Here is a 22,268-nt window from a genome sequence, read left to right on the forward strand (position 1 = left end):
CGCGCTGCAGTCTTCTTCCCGCGCAGGCACCCGATGCTCTCCACTTCCTCTTCCGGGCCGCGGGAAGAAGAGAGCACCGGCGTGCTCTCTTCTTCCCGCGGCCGGAAGAGGAAGTGGAGAGCATCGGGTGCCTGCGCGGGAAGACCCGCGCAGGCACCCGATGACTCCAGCGCTGGCACCCGGCTGACACCCGATGACTCCCGCGCAGGCACCCGGATGACTCCAGTCGGCGTGCTCTCTTCTCCTCCCCCCCGCGGCCCGGAAGAGGAAGTGGTGAGCATCGGGTGCCTGCGCGGAAGAAGAGACCACGCTAGTGTGGTCTCTTCTTCCCGCGCAGGCACCCGATGCTCTCCACTTCCTCTTCCGGGCCGCGGGTGGGGGGGAGGAGAAGAGAGCACGCCGGTGCCGCTGACTCCAGCTGTCCTGCCGCGTTCCGCCCGGGCTGACAGCATTTTAAGCCCGGGCGGCGGAGGACCGGGGAGCAGCTGGGTCAGCGGGGAACCGCGAAGTATGGCGACACGTGTCTGCGAGCCAGATGCAGCCCTCAAAAGAGCCATATCTGGCTCGCGAGCCATGGGTTCCCGACCCCTGGATTAAGGTATAATAGTGCAAAACAAAAGTTTAAAACTTTAGTTGTAAACAGTGGGAGCTGCATTTTATTTCTGCCCGTCAAGTATTTAATTTCATTTGTATTTCTCATTTCACTGTGTATTTGCCACTATAAATATTACATTATTATGATTTGTTTTTATTGAACTGCATCTTAGAAGCCTGTAATATTACAATCCTTTAAAAGTTTGTAATGCAGGCTTATTCTGAGACACTAGCTTGACTGACTTTTGAGAGTTACTTTCTTTCAGCGTGATCCCTAACAGTGATGCAAGAAATTGCAAACAGTGGACTTCTAAGAGGCTGGTTAATGTTGAACAGCCTGGCCCCATATTGGGGCTTGCATTGCTTGATGATGATCTTAAGAACATATCATTTGTCATACTGAGTCAAATGAAAGATCCATCAAGCCCAGTATCCTGTTTCCGACAGTGGTCAAACCAGGTTACAAGTACGTGACAAGATCCCAAAAGGTCAATAAATTTCACGATTCCACGATTTCCCCAAGTCCACCTTAATGGTTTAAGGAATTTTCTTGCAGGAATTTGTCCAAACCTTTTTAGTAACCCAGCTATACTAACAGCTTTTTACCACATCTTCCAACAATTAATTCCCAAGCTTAACTATATACTGAGTAAAAAAAAAATACATTTAAAATAAATAGGAACAAATATTACCTAGTAACTTCATTGTATATCCCCCCTAGTCTTTGTACTTTCTAAAAGAGGAAAAAACGATTTTCCTTTTACTCGTTCTACTCCAGTCATCATTTTGTAGATCTCTATCATATCTCCCCTCAGCTGTCTTCTCCAAGCTGAAAAGCCCTAACTTGTTTAGTCTTCCTCAAAATGGAATCGTTCTATCCCCTTTATCATCTTAATTGTACCAAATTCAGCTTTGACTGCCTCAGCTTTTAATAGGTGGTCCTAGTCCACCAGCTGCTTCTCCCTGTTAACTCAATTTTTAAGGCATGCTCAAAAATATATATATTTTTAAATGTGTATATTGTATAGACACTTTCAACAGAAAACCACTAATGTAGCCTGTAATTCTCCTCCAGGTCACTGGCTCCCTGGGCTCCACACAGAACCCAAAAGACAGGAAGATGATGTTCCAGGGTTAGTTCAGCATTCCTGTGGTGGGGAGGGGAGAACAGCAGCAGCAATTGCAGGTTCCCTGTTCTGCCCTTAGGCACTTGGAGTGGGAAGAGGACAGGGCGCCTGGGAAGTTGCTGCCTGGTGGAAGTCTCTGAATAGGGGTGAAGAAGAGCTTTAAGAAGTACTTTGACAATGTACCTATAGGGGTGAATTTTCAAAGATTTATGTGGGATTTGTGCATTCTAAATCAGCATATACACATGTAAGCCTTTATGCAGGCCAAAGAAGTTTCCAGTAGGCTGCAAATATATGCATTTTTCCATTGCCATGCAGAAAAGTATGTGTATAAAGAGGGCATTTTGAGGGTATTGCAAGGACGTTCTGGAGTGAGTTTAGAAAGTACATGCATACTCATATTTTATAAGAGGGGTATGCAGTATACCTCCAAGGTTTCTATACACAGTAGGTGAGTCTCTTTCAATAGAAAGGAGTTGTAGAACAAGGGGATCATGGGATTAATGTGAAGGGGAGTAGAATCAGGAGTAATCTTATGAAATATTTCTTTACAGAGAGGGTCGAAGATGCATGGAACAGTCTCCCAGTGGAGGCAGAGACAGTATCTGAATTCAAGAAAGCATGGGATAAACACAGGAGATCTCTGAGGGAGTGATAAGAATTGTAAAGCTAATCTATTTGGGTGGGGGGGGGGGGGGGGGCGGTGAGCAGACTAGATAGGCCATAGAGTCTTTTCTTGCCAACATGTTTCTGGTTTTTTTTTTCACACTATGAATAGTTAATACGTGCAGACAAGATCCAGTAAATTTTTTTTATTTATTTAAAACTTTTTTCTATACCGTCGTTAAGTTAAATACCATCACAACGGTTTACAGAAGGGCACGATAAAGAGAAATATGGGTGGTATAGATTACAAATTGTAAAGTTAGAACAATCAAAATGTAACAGCAGTGGTGTTCAAATCGCTAATATTCGGAGAAGAAAACTATAGATAATAATTAGACGTTCTTATAAGGACCATCATACCACCCTCTGCGGATACTGGGATCACTTTTTGTAAGTCTTCCAGTTTTTTCACCGCATTAGGGTCCTCTTTAATCATAGGTCCAAAGGGCATAATCAAAAATAATTTTGTTTGTTTTTTTCATAATTTGTAAATGTTTTAAATTGAATTTGAGTAAAAAGTAAGATAATTCCCCCATCCAGCAAAGCCCGACGTGATACCACATTTCGCATTCGCTGCCTCAGGGGCTGTCAATGTATTTCACAATTTGTAAAAGGAAATTATCTCGTATTTGTAAATGTTGACTCTCTGTAACAAAACATAAATTAAAATATGTAAAGAGATGCATACACAGGACATAAACACAAATCTAATGTATACTCGCAATATGTAATCTGAGTCTGCATGTTTAAAGCACTGAAAAAATGCTTGAAGACACTGTCAGGCAGACTTGAAATAAGCATTGAGCATGTGCGTTTTTAAATGTACACTTACGTATTAGTTAATTACGTCAGCTGGCAAACTTGATTGCTTAAATATAAAGCAATGTTTAGAAAAATATCGGCCATTCATTTTCACGACTCAATCCACAGGGAGTAACAGTTTGGAGGTGAAAAATCCACTGTTCACATTGTTTCAATTTCTTTATCCGATCACCTCCACGCCAATAAGATGGCACAAATTCTAGAATAGTCCATTGAATATCTTCAAATTATGCTGCAAATCAAAAAAGTGAGAAACTAGAGGAGCCTCAATTTTGCCAGTTTTGAGGCAGGTGCTCTATTAGACGAGTTCTAATCTTACGTTTGGTCATACCAACATATCTTAAATTGCAGGGGCAAATAATCAAATACACTACAAAAGAGATCTTGCAAGTAAATTCTGATAACGAAAATACACGTCTAGAGACTGATCTAATAGAGGTGCTAGAACTTTTTAACAAGAAGAGATCTCACTCATAATCAATTTCCCTTGAGGGATTGAAAAAAGCCAAATGCACAACATGATTTCAAAGGTTTAATCTTCGAGAAAAAGCAACCGCAAAGGAACATAAGAACATAAGAAAATGCCATACTGGGTCAGACCAAGGGTCCATCAAGCCCAGCATCCTGTTTCCAACAGTGGCCAATCCAGACCATAAGAACCTGGCAAGTACCCAAAAACTAAGTCTGTTCCATGTAACCATTGCTAATGGCAGTGGCTATTCTCTAAGTGAACTTAATAGCAGGTAATGGACTTCTCCTCCAAGAACTTATCCAATCCTTTTTTAAACACAGCTATACTAACTGCACTAACCACATTCTCTGGCAACAAATTCCAGAGTTTAATTGTGCGTTGAGTAAAAAAGAACTTTCTCCGATTAGTTTTAAATGTGCCCCATGCTAACTTCATGGAGTGCCCCCTAGTCTTTCTACTATCCGAAAGAGTAAATAACCGATTCACATCTACCCATTCTAGACCTCTCATGATTTTAAACACCTCAATCATATCCCCCCTCAGTCGTCTCTTCTCCAAGCTGAAAAGTCCTAACCTCTTTAGTCTTTCCTCATAGGGGAGTTGTTCCATTCCCCTTATCATTTTGGTAGCCCTTCTCTGTACCTTCTCCATCGCAATTATATCTTTTTTGAGATGCGGCGACCAGAATTGTACACAGTATTCAAGGTGCGGTCTCACCATGGAGCGATACAGAGGCATTATAACATTTTCCGTTTTATTCACCATTCCTTTTCTAATAATTCCCAACATTCGGTTTGCTTTTTTGACTGCCGCAGCACACTGCACCGACGATTTCAGTGTGTTATCCACTATGACACCTAGATCTCTTTCTTGGGTTGTAGCACCTAATATGGAGCCCAACATTGTGTAATTATAGCATGGGTTATTTTTCCCTATATGCATCACCTTGCACTTATCCACATTAAATTTCATCTGCCATTTGGATGCCCAATTTTCCAGCCTCACAAGGTCTTCCTGCAATTTATCACAATCTGCTTGTGATTTAACTACTCTGAACAATTTTGTGTCATCTGCAAATTTGATTATCTCACTCGTCGTATTTCTTTCCAGATCATTTATAAATATATTGAACAGTAAGGGTCCCAATACAGATCCCTGAGGCACTCCACTGTCCACTCCCTTCCACTGAGAAAATTGCCCATTTAATCCTACTCTCTGTTTCCTGTCTTTTAGCCAGTTTGCAATCCACGAAAGGACATCGCCACCTATCCCATGACTTTTTACTTTTCCTAGAAGCCTCTCATGAGGAACTTTGTCAAACGCCTTCTGAAAATCCAAGTATACTATATCTACCGGTTCACCTTTATCCACATGTTTATTAACTCCTTCAAAAAAGTGAAGCAGATTTGTGAGGCAAGACTTGCCCTGGGTAAAGCCATGCTGACTTTGTTCCATTAAACCATGTCTTTCTATATGTTCTGTGATTTTGATGTTTAGAACACTTTCCACTATTTTTCCTGGCACTGAAGTCAGGCTAACCGGTCTGTAGTTTCCCGGATCGCCCCTGGAGCCCTTTTTAAATATTGGGGTTACATTTGCTATCCTCCAGTCTTCAGGTACAATGGATGATTTTAATGATAAGTTACAAATTTTTACTAATAGGTCTGAAATTTCATTTTTTAGTTCCTTCAGAACTCTGGGGTGTATACCATCCGGTCCAGGTGATTTACTACTCTTCAGTTTGTCAATCAGGCCTACCACATCTTCTAGGTTCACCGTGATTTGATTCAGTCCATCTGAATCATTACCCATGAAAACCTTCTCCATTACGGGTACCTCCCCAACATCCTCTTCAGTAAACACCGAAGCAAAGAAATCATTTAATCTTTCCGCGATGGCCTTATCTTCTCTAAGTGCCCCTGAGAATGGAATATAGGATGAATTGTTTGTAAAATAGTCCAATGTTTCCGAATAGCTCGGCAGATTAATGCCAGTGCTGTAGTATGTCATAACACCATCGTTTGACAGTTGAGTCCCCTGTGGAATTTTTATTATTATTTTAAAAAAAAGCAAATGTCTATTAGAGTATAAAGCCTGTTTATATGCAGCTTTAATTAATGATATAGGATATCCACGTTGAAGGACTCTTTCAGCCATTTTCTTGGCTTGGATTTTAAAATCTGTAGTTTCAGAACACAGTTGGTGTAGTTGTAAAAATTGACCATCTGGGAGGTTGGTCTTAAAGCTAGTGGGGTGAAAGCTGTCAAATTTCAAAAGGTGGTTGTGTTCATTAAGTTTGCGGTATATGCTTGTATTCAAAGTATTGTGCTGTTTTGTAATAAGAATGTCCAAAAACGCAATCTGATGTTGATGAAATTTGTGAATTTAAGATCAAGTGCATTGAGCCACTGATGAAACTCCAACAGGGCAGATGTTGATCCCTGCCATATGACAAAAATGTCGTCTGTATATCGCTTCCAGCATTTAAGATGTTGACTTCATTTGCTATGCTGGATATACGTTGATTCAAAATCAGCAACATAAATGGCCACATCAGGGGCCATAGCGGCACCCATAGCAGTACCCTGAATCTGTAGAAAAAAATTTGTCTTCAAATGAAAAATAATTTTTACTCTTAAATGCTGGAAGCGATATATACTCTCTATACTTTTTTAGATACGGGCTTCAGAACTAAACAAGGTACTTCAGGTGAGGCCTTACCAAGAACCTTTACAAGGGCATTATCACCTCCTTTTTCTTACTGGTTATTTGTCTCTCTATGCATTCCATCTTTCTTCTAGCTTTAGCTACCGCCTTATCACATTGCTTTGCTACCTTCAGATCACCAGATACTGTCACCCCAAGGACCCCTCTCTTGGTCCGTGCACGTTAGTCTTTCTCCCCCCATTACATATAGCTCTTTTGGATTACCGTATCCCAGATGCATGATTCTCACTTTTTGGCATTGAATCCCAGATGCCAAATCTTCACCTACTCTTCTGGCTTCCTTAAATCTCTTTTCATATTCTCTACCCTTCAGGGGTTGCAGATCTTGGTATCATCTTCAAATACACATTTTACCTTCTATTCCTTCTGCAATGTTGCTCACAAAGATATTGAACAGAGCCAGTCCCAATACCAATCCTTGTGGCACACCACTTAACACTGTTTTCTCTTCAATGTAGTTTCTTTTTACCATTACCTGCTGTCTCCTGTTAACCAGTTTGTAATCTACACCACCACTTTGGCGCTGACTGCCAAATTTCTCATTTTATTCATAAGCCCTCTTATATGGGACTGTATCAAAAGCTTTGCTGAAATCCAAGTAAATCACATTGAGCGCTCTTGCTTGATCCAATTCCCTAGTTACCCAATCAAAAAAATCAATCAGATTTGTATGACAGGACTTTCCCCTGGTGGATCCATGGTGCCTTAGATCCAGCAACTTACTGGATAGTAGATAGTTCACTATTCTTTCTTTCAGAGGATTCTCCATTAATTTTCCCACCACCGAGGTGAGACTAACCAGTCTGTTGTTTCTAGCCTCCTCTCTGCTACCACTCTTGTGAAGCAGGACCATAACCGCTCTTCTCCAATTTCATGGCATCACTCCTGTTTCTAGGGATCCATTGAACAGGTCTTTCAGCAGACCAACTAGGACATCTCTGAGCTCCTGTAGTATCCTGGATTTTACCTCATTCGGCCCTATGGCCTTGCTACTTTCAGTTTTCCAAGCGTTTTCCATACATTCTCTTCTATAAAAGGAGTTGTCTACCCCATTCCCATTTACAGTCTTGTCAACCAGCAACAGTACTTCACCAGGGTCGTCTTTAGTGAACACACAACTGAAATATTTGTTTAATATTTCTGCCATTTCTTAATCTGTCTCTACACTTTGCTCCTTGTCACCTTTCAATTTAACTATACCACTTAAGACCTTTCTCTGATATATCTGAAAAATATTTTGTCATCTCTCTTTACCTCTTTGGCAATTCTTTCTTCCACTTGATCTTTTGCTTTCCTGATTTCTTTCTTCGTCTCCTTCAGTTTCACCAGGTATTCTTCCCTGTGTTCCTCATTTTGGGATTCTTTATACTTCCTGAACACTGTTCCCTTTGCCTTTATTTTTTTCAGCCACTTCCTTTGTGAACCAAATCTCTCTCTTTCTTTGGACTTTTGATAACTTTTCTAATATATAGATTTATTACCTTTGAAACAGTTCCTTTTAATTTGGCCCACTGCTGTTCCACCTCACCAATTTTCTCCATGTCTTTCAGTTCTTCCTCCAGGTACATCCCCATTTTGTCAGTCTGTATTTCTGAAATTCAGAACTTGGGTCTTCATGTGACTTCTCTGTATCTTATTTGTGATATCAACCCATACCATTTGGAGCTCAGGTGGGCACCTATCCAGACATTATTCCCATTAGTGAGTACTAGGTTGAGTATCACATCCTCTCTCATGGGTGTTCCATTGGATGGCTTCTTCCTTTACAAATGTCCTCTTATTGTCTGTTGGAGGAGCAGCTTTGGTTTCCAATGCAAAAAAGGCATTATGCAAGGGTATCAGTGTGGACAGAGAATGTCTCTTCACCCTAGGCCTTAATCTACCAGAGCCCACCGTATTCCTGCATATTTGAGTCTTCTGTGGGAGTGGGGGTAGATATCCTGAATATTTCTCAGTTGAGGAGACTGGGTGTCTCTGGGTCACAGGTCTTGTTCTACCAGAACCCACTGTAATCCATTTTTCCCTGGATTTTAGAATCATTTGTGGAAGTTTGCATTGATAGTCTGGATGCTGTGAGGAGGATTTTAAAGCCTATATAGTTCCTCTTCCAGGTGAGTCAGTTTCTTTTTCATTGCAGATAGCTGGAAGCAAATTGGACAAACCTTAATTCTCCAAATGTAATGCCTTGGGACATAAACACCACAATTGTTACACTGAATAAAAAAAGTCATCAACTTCAGATAATCTTGAAATATATCTTTCGGTTTGACTGTCTAAATGCAAGTTAAATTCACCAAGAATTCGTAATTTTTCAAAATGTACCTGAGCAGCAGATATAAAATCTGCTAAAACTGATAAATGTCTGGACAAAACATTGGGAGGGCAATATAACAGACAAACAAGCCAATCAACTGAGCACTGCCCATTACAGAGTTAATTTTTATCATCTTTGCATCTCTCTGAAATGAAAGGGTATGATGGAGCATAGCATTTTTTATGTAATAACATCGTAAATGGGAAGGGAGAAAAACCAAACAAATTAGTCCATCCAGTCTGCCCAGTTGAGATTCTTCCACTTTGGTTAGATGAGTATATAAATTCCCATGCTCAACCTCCAGCTCACCAACCCTCCCATATGTTACCCGAACTTTCAACCCTCTTCCTACCACTGACTTGCGTATTAGTTCTAAGCATGCTCAGAATCTGTTAAGTACTGGCCTCTGTTGCCTTCATTCGTAGGCCTTGTCAACTTCCTTGATGATTCTTATAAGACCAACACTAAATCCAAAACCCAGATCAGTTTTCCAATAATCCACATGGCTACCACAACTAGTGAATCCATTGTCCAAAACATCCAACCTCCTTATGCTCATTTAAGTTGATGTTTTAATCATCACTTCATACAGGTTACTTCAATGCCTTCTTGGAAGCCAGGTGCAGTCTTATCATAGAAACATATACAAACATAGAAATGACTGGAGAAGAAGACCAAACGGCCCATCCAGTCTGCCCAGCAAGCTTCACACTTTTTTTTTCTCATGCTTATCTGATTCTCTTGGCTCTTAGTAACCTTTTGGTTCTATTTCCCTTCCACTCCCACAATTAATGTAGAAAGCAGTGTTGGAACTGCATCTAAGTGAAATATCTAGCTTAATTAGTTAGGGGTAGTAACCGCCGCAATAAGCAAGCTACACCCATGCTTATTTGTTTACCCAGACTATGTAATTCAGTCCTTGTTGGTTGTTGTCTGTATATAGATCCACTTTTCTTCATTCCACCTGCCGTTGAAGCAGAGCGCTATGCCGGATATACATGAAGTATCGGACTTCCTCCTCTGCCGTTGAAGCAGAGAGCTATGCCGGATATGCGTGAAGTATCGGTCTTTCTCCCCTGCCGTTGAAGCAGAGCGCTATGCTGGATATGCGTGAAGTATCTGTCTTTCTCCCCTGCCGTTGAAGCAGAGAGCTATGCAGGATATGCGTTGAAAGTGAAGTATCAGGCTTATTTGGTTTGGGGTAGTAACCGCCGTAACAAGCAAGCTACTCCCCACTTTTTTGTGAATCCTTTTTTCCACATTTCCTCTTGCCGTTGAAACTTAGAGCAATGTTGGAGTTGCATTATCCGTGTGTAGGTTTATTGAATAAGGGTATTATCTCCAGGTAGTATTTTTTATTTATTTATTTAAGGTTTTTCTATACCGGCATTCATGATAAGATCATATCATGCCGGTTTACATATAACAGGGGGTGCAAAAACTGTTCTTTTAACAAGTGCAACGGAAGCAAAAGTTACAATAAAACAAGGTTGTAGAACTGGGAGAGGAAGGAAATAAGGATAGTAGCGTAAAAATTTACAGAGGTAACTTATTTACATTGTGCAGTGATGTCTCTTTATGGATATTAACATTGTGCAGTGAGGTCTCTCAATGGATATTTGACTCCGGAAAGGCTTGCCTGAATAGCCAAGTCTTAAGTTTTTTTTTGAATGTTGGTAAGCAGGGTTCAAGTCTAAGGTCCGGTGGTAAGGTATTCCAAAGAGAGGGGCCCGCTGTAGAAAAGGCCCGGTCTCTGAGTGCCTTATGGAGTGTAGATTTAGTTGGAGGAACGGTCAGGGAGCCTTTGTAGGCGTCTCTGATAGGTCTGGATGATGAGTGCATTCTGAGGGGGATTTGGAGGTTGAGAGGGGCCTGTGAGTGGATGGATTTGTGGATGATGGTGATGGACTTGTGTAGGATTCTGTAGTGTATTGGCAGCCAGTGAAGATTAGATAGTAGCCTTCATTCCCACGAGCCACCCACTCTTCATTCACGTCCTCTAGATTTTATGGATCCACAGTGTTTATCCCATGCCCCTTTGAAGTCCTTCACAGTTCTGGTCTTCACCACTTCCTCCGGAAGGGCATTCCTGGCATCCACCACCCTCTCCGTGAAGAAATACTTCCTGACATTGGTTCTGAGTCTTCCTCCCTGGAGCTTCAAATTGTGACCTTTGGTTCTGTTGATTTTTTTCCGACGGAAAAGGTTTGTCGTGTCTTTGGATCATTAAAACCTTTCAAGTATCTGAAAGTCTGTATCATATCACCTCTGCTCCTCCTTTCCTCCAGGGTGTACATATTTAGATTCTTCAATCTCTCCTCATATCACTGCTATTTGGGTCATAACTGCCACTCTATGCAGATTGCCCTCAATGCCTTCTTGGAAGATACTGTGACCGGGGCACAGCAGTATAGCAACACACACCACCCATCTTAAATTTTTATTTTTGTCCTGTCTTGCCTTCCTTCACACCTGAGTTTCCAATCAAGCTGGAACTTGTCCCAACTCTGCTTACTGCCATTTTTAGTGTCCACAAAGCTGAGGTGGTGTCAGTCTTTATTTGTGGATGCAAAGGTCACTCTCTCCACCCCATCCACTTCTGTTGTAGCCCAAGCATGGCAGTGAGTCTTTGATAGGGAGCCACTGATTGGAATGCAATATGCCTATGCCCAGAATCTCACCCTTACGTTTTGCTGTTATGTAATTGTTAGGATTCCTTTCCACCCCAAAGGACACTTAATTGCCGTTTCCTGGTGCATCTCCAGCTTGAGAAGCAGAAACCGGGGAGAGGAAGGGGGAGAAATCAAATCCAGGCCTCCTATGTGTCAGGGCTATGCTGTTAGGCCAGCCTACTACCCCCTTTACTCTTGAAACATCTTAATTTATCTTAGTGCAACATTCTCAGTGTCTCCAGCAAATCATAACCCACACGCAGTGCCTCTGTGTATGTGTTCACTTTCCTTAGTGTCTCCTTCAGCCAGTGCAATTAATCACCTGCAGATAACGAGGCTGGCTAACAAGCAGCTTTCCGCCTAAGCAAGGGCCACATACTGATCCTGTTCTCTTATCTTCATTAAAAAAAAAAAAACCCAAACAAACAAAAGAAAAACCTTTTCTAGTTTCTGGGGGAGGAGAGGGGAACCACAAGAGGAAGAGCAGCAATTAGAAGCGGTGGGTGCTGTATGCAAGCCACGCAATACACTTAGAGCTGCAGTTTACAAGAACACGAGTTCAGGGGGTGTCCCCCCTCCTTTCTCCACAAGCTAGTTTATGAATGCCTGCACTCCTGCTAAGACAAATGCATATTCGTCTGTCGAGCTGCCTGAATAACAGAAAAAAAAAAAAGAACTTCCAGATCTAAGACAACCTGGACATAATTGGTGCTATCATTTTTTTTTAAATGAATTTTCCAAATTGCAGAGCTTTTTGAGGGTTGCTGAGTAAAGAGAAGGGGAGAAAGAAAAGAAATTGACTGAGCAACAGTTAAATTCTCGCCAGAAATATTTTTAAGTATACCTGTCATTGTGTTAGGAAATAACCCTCAATTACATGAGCTCTTGAGTGTAAATTAAGGTCAACTATGGAATGTCTTGATTCTAGAAGCTGGGTTTGACATGAAATTTTGGCTCAGTGTCTGTATCTGCAGCTGCTGGGCAAAGGCTGTTTAAGCATGGCAGAAATCTTCTAATGAGGACAGTAATTTCAATCCATAAAAGCTTCTTGTACTACACAAATTATACGAACAGTTATATAACCGTAGTGAACCCGCTTAATGCCAAGATGTTACTGTTTCAAGATTCTATGAGCATTTACTACCAATATAAGTAGAATTCATAGAAACACAGAAATATAACGGCAGAAGACGACCATATGGCTCATCTACTCTAATCATTCATCTAATTTATCTAGCCCTTACAATTATCATTACTCCCTCAGAGATCCCCTGCATTTAACCTTGTAATCCTTTGTATTTTTGTAAACCGTTATGGCGAAACCGAATGACGTGTTATAAAACTCGATAAATAAATGTATCCCATGCTTTCTTGGATTCAGGTACTGTTTTCGCCTCTACCACCTCCTTTGGGAGGCTGTTCCATGCATGCACTACCTTCTCTGTAAAGAAATATTGCCTAAGATTGCTCATGTGACTGCCCCTTTCACCCTCATCCCATGACCCCTGGTTCTAGAGCCGTCTTTCCATTAAAAGAGGCTCACCTCCTGTGCATGGAAACCTTTGAGATACTTAAATGTCTATTATAATACCCCATCTCGCCTTTCATCTAGGGTGGTGTACATGTTTAGATCTTTAGTCTATCCCCATATGCTTTAGAATGAAGACCACTGACTATTTTAGCAGCCACCCTCTGGATCGACTCCAACTGGTTTATATCCTTTTGAAGGTGCGGCCTCCAGAATTGTACACAGTATTCCAAATGAGGTCTCACCAGTACATTCACCTATACATTGCCCAGTAATCTTTAATACAGTGATAGATTAGTGGTAGAAATGCTAATTAAATGCCCCCTGACATGCCCTACTTATACAGCAGACTAATATTGGTGATGACAAGGTGACATCTATACCAGAAGTGATCAGTTAAGGTCAGCAGCCATAGCCTTAATACAAGGCCAGAGAAGATCCTTTTTCTGTACTGACTGATGAGTAATGGTTGATATAATCTTACAAATTGTAAGTGGGAATTACTTTCTGGGTTACAGCTTTACAAGTATAGCCTTTTGCAAGCTCTCTCTCTTTGTGTAATAGGGCTGGTAAATGTTGCAGGATTGGTTTGGGTGAAATTTTCTTCCTTTTGCCTTGGGGGAGGGTGCATGTGTAGAAGTGGCAATAGTTGCAGGGCTCCACTGTTGCAGAGTATTACTGGTGTACAGATTCTTGGCAGGTAATGGTACCATTTATTGAACTACTGTAAGAATAATCCAGAAATGATGGTGGTGTATATAAAAATTTTAGATACATAGACTACCCTCTTCAGCGTGGCCTTGAAAGCTCATCATCGCTGGATTATTTGTTAAGTTGATCCAGTAAATCACAGCTGACAGAATGTTATTTTCTTCAGGACCAGCTGGACTATACTAGAATTCTGCATTATGGATACACACAACCTGACATCCCCATTTGAAAGTAATTCTAAAGCACTAATCTCTATGGATAACACATTAACTGTCAGTTACTTTACTTCCTTGAAGGCATTTGCTTAGAAATTTTTCTCCAGATGAAGCATGAACTTGAGAACATTCAGATGATTTTTTTTTTCAATTGTTAGATGTTAAAATGTGAATTTTAGAAATGTCGAACATGATGCAACATAAAGAATACATGGGTGCATCCAGTCTGCCCATCCACAACTCCTGCTCAGTTTTATAGTCATTTCCTCTCCCTCCGAGATCCTATGTGGTTGTCCAATGTTGTCTTGAGTTCTGTTGTTGTCCCCATCTGTTCCATTGTCTTCCACCCTTTCTGTAAAGAAATATTTGAGATTACTGCTGAGTCCTGTCCACTTTCATCTTCATCCCATGGACCCCCTCATTCCAGAGCCGTCTTTCTGTTGAAAGAGGCCCACCTCCTGTGCATTTATTCCTTGGAGGTATTTAAATGTCTCTCTCATATCTCTCCTTTCCTCCAGGGTATACATTTTTAGTTCTTTAAGTCTGTCCCATGAGCTTTATGATGAAGATTGTTGACCATTTTAGTAGCTGCTCTCTGGACAGACTCCAGAGTTTTTTGTTTTGTTTAAGTCTTTTAGGATCCAGGGTTGTTCTATCTTGAGAAGAAATGTGGTGAAACCATTCAGATTTCGGTAGAGCAGAACCAGCCCCCAGTGTTTGGGATCACTAGGCAACAGGATCATGAACTGTTTTCTGAATGCGTGGTAGCTTCAAATCCTAGACCAAAAATATTTAGATTTAGCATCAAATAGAATGTGTGTGTTTCAGTGCCCCTTGCATGCTAGGATGATTGCATAGTGAAACCCTCACAATCATTCATTCATCCCATAATGCTCGTGGACCCCCCATCACTGAACAAAGGGGGTAATGTTGGAGGCATACATGCATGTTGATATGGTCAAAAATATAATGTAACAGATTTTTTGTGCCTGTGCCTCTTGGTTTTTTGTTTTTTGTTTTTTTTTTTCTCTCTCCTGCCCTTTTCTGCATGCCATCAATTCCCACAGGGAAAAAGCATCTGTTGTGAAAACACAAACATGTCCCACACGTCTCTTTGACTTTGCCACAGAATAAGATAAGGGAAAATTGAACTCTGATTAACATGACCAGGGAGCTTGCCCTTCCTAGAGGGCTGGCCATGAGAATAGTACATGATGGAATACTGAATTCCCTCCCTGCCTGCGTTGGTATGGGGGACCTGTATGTGTTGCCCATGTCCTCCATTAGATGCGCTTCTTATGTCTGCTCACTTTTCCCTCATGTGTCATTCTTCGACTTTGTACTTCAAGAAAATAATTTTACTTTGCTGCAGCTGTGGAGTAGTTATTTCCCTGCAGACTTCGTCCTTGACTGCCTTTTAACATCTTTCTTTTTTTTTTTGCTCCTGTCTGTTCCCTGCTCATTCTCTGTGCCCTCCTGTCTTTGCAGGATAAAAATAAGAAGCTGCGTCCGCTGTATGACATCCCGTACATGTTCGAAGCCAGGGAGTTCCTGCGGAAGAAGCTGATTGGCAAGAAGGTAAGTGTGTGGCCTACGCTCAGTTGACAATGGTATTTCGCCCGAGAAAGACATTTGTCTGTCATGTTCTGCTGCCTTGCTAGTGATGAGCACTCCTTGCAGATTCAGCTGGTCACAAGTCTTCATACCACCTTACATACCTGGTTGCTGCAAACAGCATTGTCAGCTGAAGAATCTTCAGCTAAATTATGTCTTGAATTGTCTTATATATATTTATATGGATAGAAATATTTTTTCCTCTGTTTTGCCCCTCCAATTGAGGTCTAAGTAGTCATGGTAATTGTAATATTTTATTAGATTAATTTCTTAAGTTTAGTTGTTTTATGCCAGGGTATTTCTTTTCAAAACTGTCTTGTTTTGTACAATATGAAAGTGTAATTTAAAAAAAAAAATTACTGGCGATTCAAATGTAAACACTACTTAGTGTTTACTGGGCAACAGCTTGAAAGGTGATACATTGAACGGTGGTGTACACTGCATGAAAAAAGTTTTTTGTTTTTTTTTTAAAGAGTTTCAGTAATTTGATAAGCAACTCTCATGCACTTTTCCTGCATCTCTGTGAACTCTTCTTCTCCAGTGTTTCTGAAATGGTATCCCATGCAGGACCAGCTGGGTGCAGGTCTGATATATTTTGTGATGTTGTCGTTTTGTTGGTTTACTCTACTGTGTGCTTTTATTTGACATTATTGCAAGACTGTACCACTGAGATGTTGTAAATGGTGTCCTTTTTAGGCATATTTTTTTTTTTTTTTTTTTTTACCGGAGCTATGTAAAGAACGCCTGTGGGGGGAGGAGGTCATGTCATCCATCCGTGACCTAGAATCAGCAGCGCAAGGGGAGAACCGATTTACACAAAATTGGAGACTAGAATCAAAAGTGATACCTGGAAAGTATAATTTGCAACTCTTGGTTAGAGATCTGAAATCTCTCCTTTTTCCACCAAAACTGACTGCTGCTTACTGTACATGTACTTAGAGGTACATTGTTAGCAGGTAGATAGCAGAGAGCAGTGTTGGAATTGAATAGTTTTGGCAGCCCAGAAGTGAATAGTGAAGTCTTGGCTCCTCATGATGAGTGGTCCGGGGACAATGGAGGAGGAGTGAGAGCTGGTTCTAGCACCTGCATTATGCAATAGAATACACCTTTCCTAACTTGTTAAGAACTGAGGTGGTTCAGAGGTGTGCCACCAAAATGGTGCATAAACTGCAGCAAAAACCGTGCACAGAGAGGTTTAAGGAACTCCAAATATGCAATCTGGAAGAAAGAAGAGAGAGAGGGATATGATAAAAACAGATTTCTGGCAGGTTTTCATAAGGCAAAACACACCAAAAAAGGGGAATATATTAACTCTGTGATAGGTTCTTTTTGTCCTGTATGGTGATTTAAGTTATAGCCACACTATGACTATACCTGTGATCAGGCTACTGCACCAATTATAATATGAATTTTTCTTATTCTTCTTCATGAGATTTTTCTATTTTTTTCCTTTATATGCAAATAAAATGTCTTGACTTGAAAAGTTCTTCACTCTCTCGTTGTCAAAACACTTAGCAGGGCAAAGATGTATATTTACTACTTATCTTTATCTTCTGAGTGTGTCATTTTGCTCGGTCATCTGTAGTGTCCTGCTCGGTGTATCAAGCCCGTCACTGACAGTGTTTCGACAAAAGTCGTCGGCTTCAGGGACTGGAGAGGTATATTTGCACGTCTGCTTCCTTTACCTGGCTGCCATACAAACGTATATTCTCTCTAGCCCCTGAAGCTGACAATTTTCGTCGAAACGCTGTCAATGTCGGGCTTGATACACCGAGCAGGACAGTAATGACATACTAAGAAGATAAAGATTAGTGAATACACATCTTTGTCCTGCTAAGTGTTTTGACAACAACGAGGAGAGTGATGAACTTTAGAATCAAGACATTTTTATTTGCATATAAAAGGAAAAATCTCATAAAACAGAAAAATTAATCATATATCGGTGCAGTAACCTGATCACGGTTACAGCCATAGTGTGGTTATAACCTTAAATCACCCTACAGGACAAAAAGTCTATCACAGAGTTAATATATTCCACATTTTTGGTGTTTGGATTATATATGTAGGAGTTCATTAAGAGGCATATTGGGGTTTTTGTTTTTTTTTTAAATAGAGGTTTTCATATGGTACAAGAAGGTACACTCTCCACATAAGAACTGGCTCAAGAACACAAGATCATGCTATGAAGTTGGAAGGTCAGGATCTGGAATTGCCTACCAGCAGAAGTAATAGTGGCAAAATTCAAGCATGCCTTGGGACATAATGCAGGGGGAAGTATAAGACATAGGAGGGAGATGGCCATAGATCGTTTAGGGTCACTGTAGGTTTGGTACAATTGGGGGCATACTTGATGGACCCAAAATTATTTCTCTGTCTACTTCTATGTTATGATTTGTGGATGTCTGCCCAATGTGTCTGTGCCAGATGACATGAATATTGCTGGAGAATATTTAAAGCCTTTCTCTGGTGGTAAGTTTGCGCCAAAATAAAGACCTTTGGGTGGGTTGTGCGAGTATGCTCTGTGATGTTTGGCTCAAATGTATTCCTTTTACCTGGATAGTAGTGCCCTTCAGTACACTCTGTTAGAAATTAACGTATGATTCTTTTTTTTAAGGCAGACATGACTGAGTAATTCTCCTGATTTCACGTCAGCGGTGAACATTGTGAGATGGCTAGAAAAAACAGTTCTCAAAGTCCCAGAGGGAGGAACAAAGGATCTTTAGTAGTGAGAAGCAAGGGGCAAAGTCCAGAGGTCACGTAGGGGCCACAGTTACTTTGCAGGTGGTAGCGAGGAAAAATAAGCAGTAATAATCTGCCTTCATGGTCCTGTTTCTGCATATCCCATTTATTCAGTGTAGTAACTAGATTTTAGCTAATGGAATAGTTATTAGCTAAAAATCAGAGCAGTGACCACTAACAAGATCTCTCTATAACACCGTGACTTGCTACTGGAGATGGCTTCTTTTTGAGGAATTTAAATTTAACGGTGCCTGCTCTCTCTTGGGCTGTAACCATGTTTGCTGTAGAAATCTGCTGTCAAATGTAAGTACTGTGTGTTCCTAAAGAGACCTTTTGCTGTTAAACAAGACAGGCAGGCAAGAAGAGATCTGGAAAAACAATTCAGTCCCCGCTTTTATTTTCCCCACTTGTATTCTTCACAACCCCGGGCTGCAGCTCCCACCAGGGTGGCGTATTTACATTTCTTCAGATGGGCTTGCAACTTGCAGAGCAAATTTGGTTCTGGAGCTCTGGAAGTCCTGGAAGGAAACTGGTGGTCCAGGACTCTGGAATGGCAGGTGCTGGGTTTGATACCAGAGATGAGAGTTAATTTTTTCCCCATGGATGAAGGACTGAGGAAAACTGAGGCTGGTAGGATATTATCAGCTATTGAGATATCGAAGGACTGATTTAGTGGTGCTTGTGGTGCATGTGAAATTTTAGGGGGAAGAACGAGATAACCGCACTTGAGCAGCTTGAAATCTTTTCTTACTCCTTTTTTTTTATGTGTTTTCATTGGGCATACTGTAGATATACCATGTTTTCTTGTTAGTAAAGTATATACTGGCAGAATTCACCCCCCATCATGACTTGCCTTACTGCATACCTGTTTGCATCCTATTAAGGAGCCTGCCTCAAGCTCACTCTTTGCTTTTTGACAGTGGACTCTGAAACTGAGGTGCTATGGGCCTTCATTCACCACTGCTGGTGCTTTTCTCCCTCTAGAACCCGCCACTCGCTTCCCTCTAGAACCCCATGCCATTGCAGTAAACGTCCGTGGTAGTAGACCATAAAACATCGATTCTCAACCTTTTTCGTCATGGCACACCTGGCACAGAGGGTTTCACTTCATCGTGACAACATCATCCCCATCATCATCTTCTCTTCCTTCTCCCCACTGGTATTAGCTATCTCCCTTCACCCCCTGGCATCATCACAATCTTCCCTCCCCTGTCTCTCCACCCTTCTGGCATCAATCACCAACCTTCCCTCCCTCTCTCCCATCCATTCCCCTAGCATCATCGCGACCCTTCACCTTCCACCCCCTGGCATCATCACTTTCTCTTCCCTTCCCTCTCTTTCTAACCTTCTGGCATCAGCAGCACCTTCTCTTCCTCTCCCCTGGCATCAACACCTTCTTCCCTTCTCTTTTTTCACATCCATCCCCGATATCACCACCTTCTCCCTCCACCCCCTGAAATCACCACTTTCTCTTTCCTCCCCTCTCCCTCCACCCCTCTGGCACCATCATCTTAATTTTCCCTCTTCCCTGGCTTCACCACCTTTTTCCTTTCCTTCTGCCCCCTAGTATATCATCACCTTATCCCTCTAGCCCTTATCACCTTCCTTCTTTCCCATTCTCTGGCATCATAACCTTCTTTTCCCCTCCTCCCTGACACTCTGTGGCACATTCATATCCCCCCCTTGACATATTCAGCCGGGGAGGGGGGGGGGGATACGAGCCAGCAGAAGTCTGAGCAGCACTTACCTGCTGCTGCTTCCTCCTCTGTTGGCTTGCACCTGCAATGATAACAGCAGGAGGCCAGCAGGTCTAGCAAAAGAGAGCTAACAGAGAGGGAAGCAGCAGAAAGAGACACTGCTCTCTGACCCCCCTCTGCTGGCAGGAGGGCATTCTGCAAGCAGGAAGAAAAGAAACAATGAACTCTGCTGGCAACTCTACTTTTCATATCTGGCACACCTGCAGGTCAGCCATGGCGCACAGGTTGAGAAACACTGCCATAAGCCATGGCTCTCTTCAAAAGCAACTTGAATCTTACTTCAAAGGTCATGATGTTGTACAGTGGCTGGGATTCCTACTTTCCCTGCCATGGAGGACTATAAACATTGCCTTGGCACTGAAGAGCACGTTGGGTGACTCCATGGGAGCTGGGTGGAAAGAAACAAGGCAGGAGCCTCTGCATCATGACATTCTGGTAAAAGGTGAATGGGAAAGTGAAGAATTGCAGGCTTGGCTGGAGGTGGGGGAAGGAGGAGGGAAAAAAAGGAAACAAACTCATTTAGGTAGAAAACTGACCACATGCATGAGATAAAATTACCTATGGTTACTTTCAGGTCCCATTGTAACTTTCATTCTGTATATTTTTCTGCTCCGTATAAGGGCTCTGTTCAGCTGACAGTACATAATCATGTGCTCTTGGCTTGTGTAAGACTAATATTTAAATGCTTCATTAACACAATCCTGCCAGAAGAAATAATTGCTGTAACCTGGGTATGCATCTTGCTGGTTAATGGCTCGCTGAGTTCCAAGGGCCCAAGGCAGAAGCTGAGGGGAAGCAAACAGCCTCATGGAACGTGCCTTTGATATTCACAGATAGGAAGCAGTGTCAGACCTTCGAATGCGCATGCATCCAATGTGCATAAGGGCTCAGCTGCCCTTTCTTATTAATAATCAGCCTTAGTAGGATGAGAGCTGCAGATGTGGTGGCCTTGCTTACTTCTGTACTCTGTCATGTTTTTTGGGTCCTTCGGTAGCTTCCTGTTCCTGGCAGTTGCAGCCATTCATAAAAATACTTTTATTCCAGTGAGAAAGTTTCCGTGCTGATGAGGGGGGGGGGGGGGGGCGGGGGACGGACTGGCTGTCAGTACAGGAAGCGGGTGTTACCCATGTAGCACTGGAATCTGTACAGCAGCGGCTCAAGCTTTCCTCACACACTGCCGTAGCGCAAGACAGGTACAGCATGGGCTGCACCAGCACAGGTTTCCCGCTCACAGTGCTGATTTTCAGTGATTTCTGTTGTTTTGAAGTAGACTTGTTACCTCATGACAGATTAAGGCTTTGTCTAGAGTTAGGTTAAATGATACTACAGAAATACCTACCTGGCTTCTTGGACTTCTTTAGTGATAGGGAAGAGCCTAAGCTTCTGGGATTTTCAGACCTGCAGCCTTTCCTGTAAGTGTACACTCTTTCCAGCCTATCCTGCTTCGTATATAGTGACTGACCCGTGCTTGGATAGAGTAATAAAGTAGTGTGGCTGCCCTGTTAGTCCACTGGAATCCACATAAACCAAGGTTAGCATGTTAAAAACAAAAAATGTTATACCTTTTTATTGCAGTAACTTAATACATTTCAGGAGCTCATACTCCCTGCCTTTGGTCAGAATAGAATGGTAAATGTCATCTTTTGCTCTGAGGGAAGGGAGTATGGGCTCCTGAAAGCTAGACAAGAAATAAGACCAATCGGATGCATGGTTTGAGATTGCCCTGTCTGTGCTGAACTGTGTCCGCTTTTGAGGGAAATTACAAAAAGGGCTGAGTTGATTAAAAGACTGCCCTATCCACAGACCACCACACAGAAGCCTCCAAAAAGGAGAGTCCATCTTTACTGCAGGCTCATGGAGAACTTGAATTGTGGATACCAAGCATCTGCTCCTCTACAAATTAATTAATTACACATTTGAGATGTAAAGGATACAGCTGGAGCCAGGGATTAAAGGTGGTGAAGGGGGTCCTGCTACAGTAAAGACTTTACAAGACATGGCAGACACACCCAAAAGAAAAGCAGTGAGGGGTAGAGAGTTGAAAAGTAACTGTGGGAGGAGAGGCAAGTAATTTGTTTTCCAGAGGTGCCTCTGCCTGCAAAGGTGAGAGGTTAGCTAGAGAAAAGTGCATGACAGGTGAACCAGGTATTGCACACTTAGGTGTAAATGACCTGGTAAAGATTCAAAAGAAGGTCAGAGAATGGGGCTGGATCTCAGAGGGGGCGCTGAATCCATGTCCACCTCAGTAGTGTTAACCCTCTACTGTTGGGGAGCAGATAGAATTGTCCTCAGAACCTTAATGACTGAAAT

General features: G+C 41.9%; 1 protein-coding gene across 1 annotated transcript in view; it reads left to right on the forward strand.

Annotated features, from left to right (window-relative positions):
- The window catches only part of SND1 (staphylococcal nuclease and tudor domain containing 1), a 1,835,638-nt gene that overhangs the window by 356,485 nt on the left and 1,456,885 nt on the right, over positions 1–22,268 (forward strand). The window contains exon 11 of the mRNA XM_029615915.1: positions 15,337–15,426. Within this exon, the coding sequence (XP_029471775.1) occupies positions 15,337–15,426 (90 nt within the window). The remainder of the gene's footprint in view (positions 1–15,336; positions 15,427–22,268) is intronic.

The sequence above is a fragment of the Rhinatrema bivittatum genome, chromosome 9 (genome assembly GCF_901001135.1).
Source record: "Rhinatrema bivittatum chromosome 9, aRhiBiv1.1, whole genome shotgun sequence".
NCBI classification, from domain to species: domain Eukaryota; kingdom Metazoa; phylum Chordata; class Amphibia; order Gymnophiona; family Rhinatrematidae; genus Rhinatrema; species Rhinatrema bivittatum.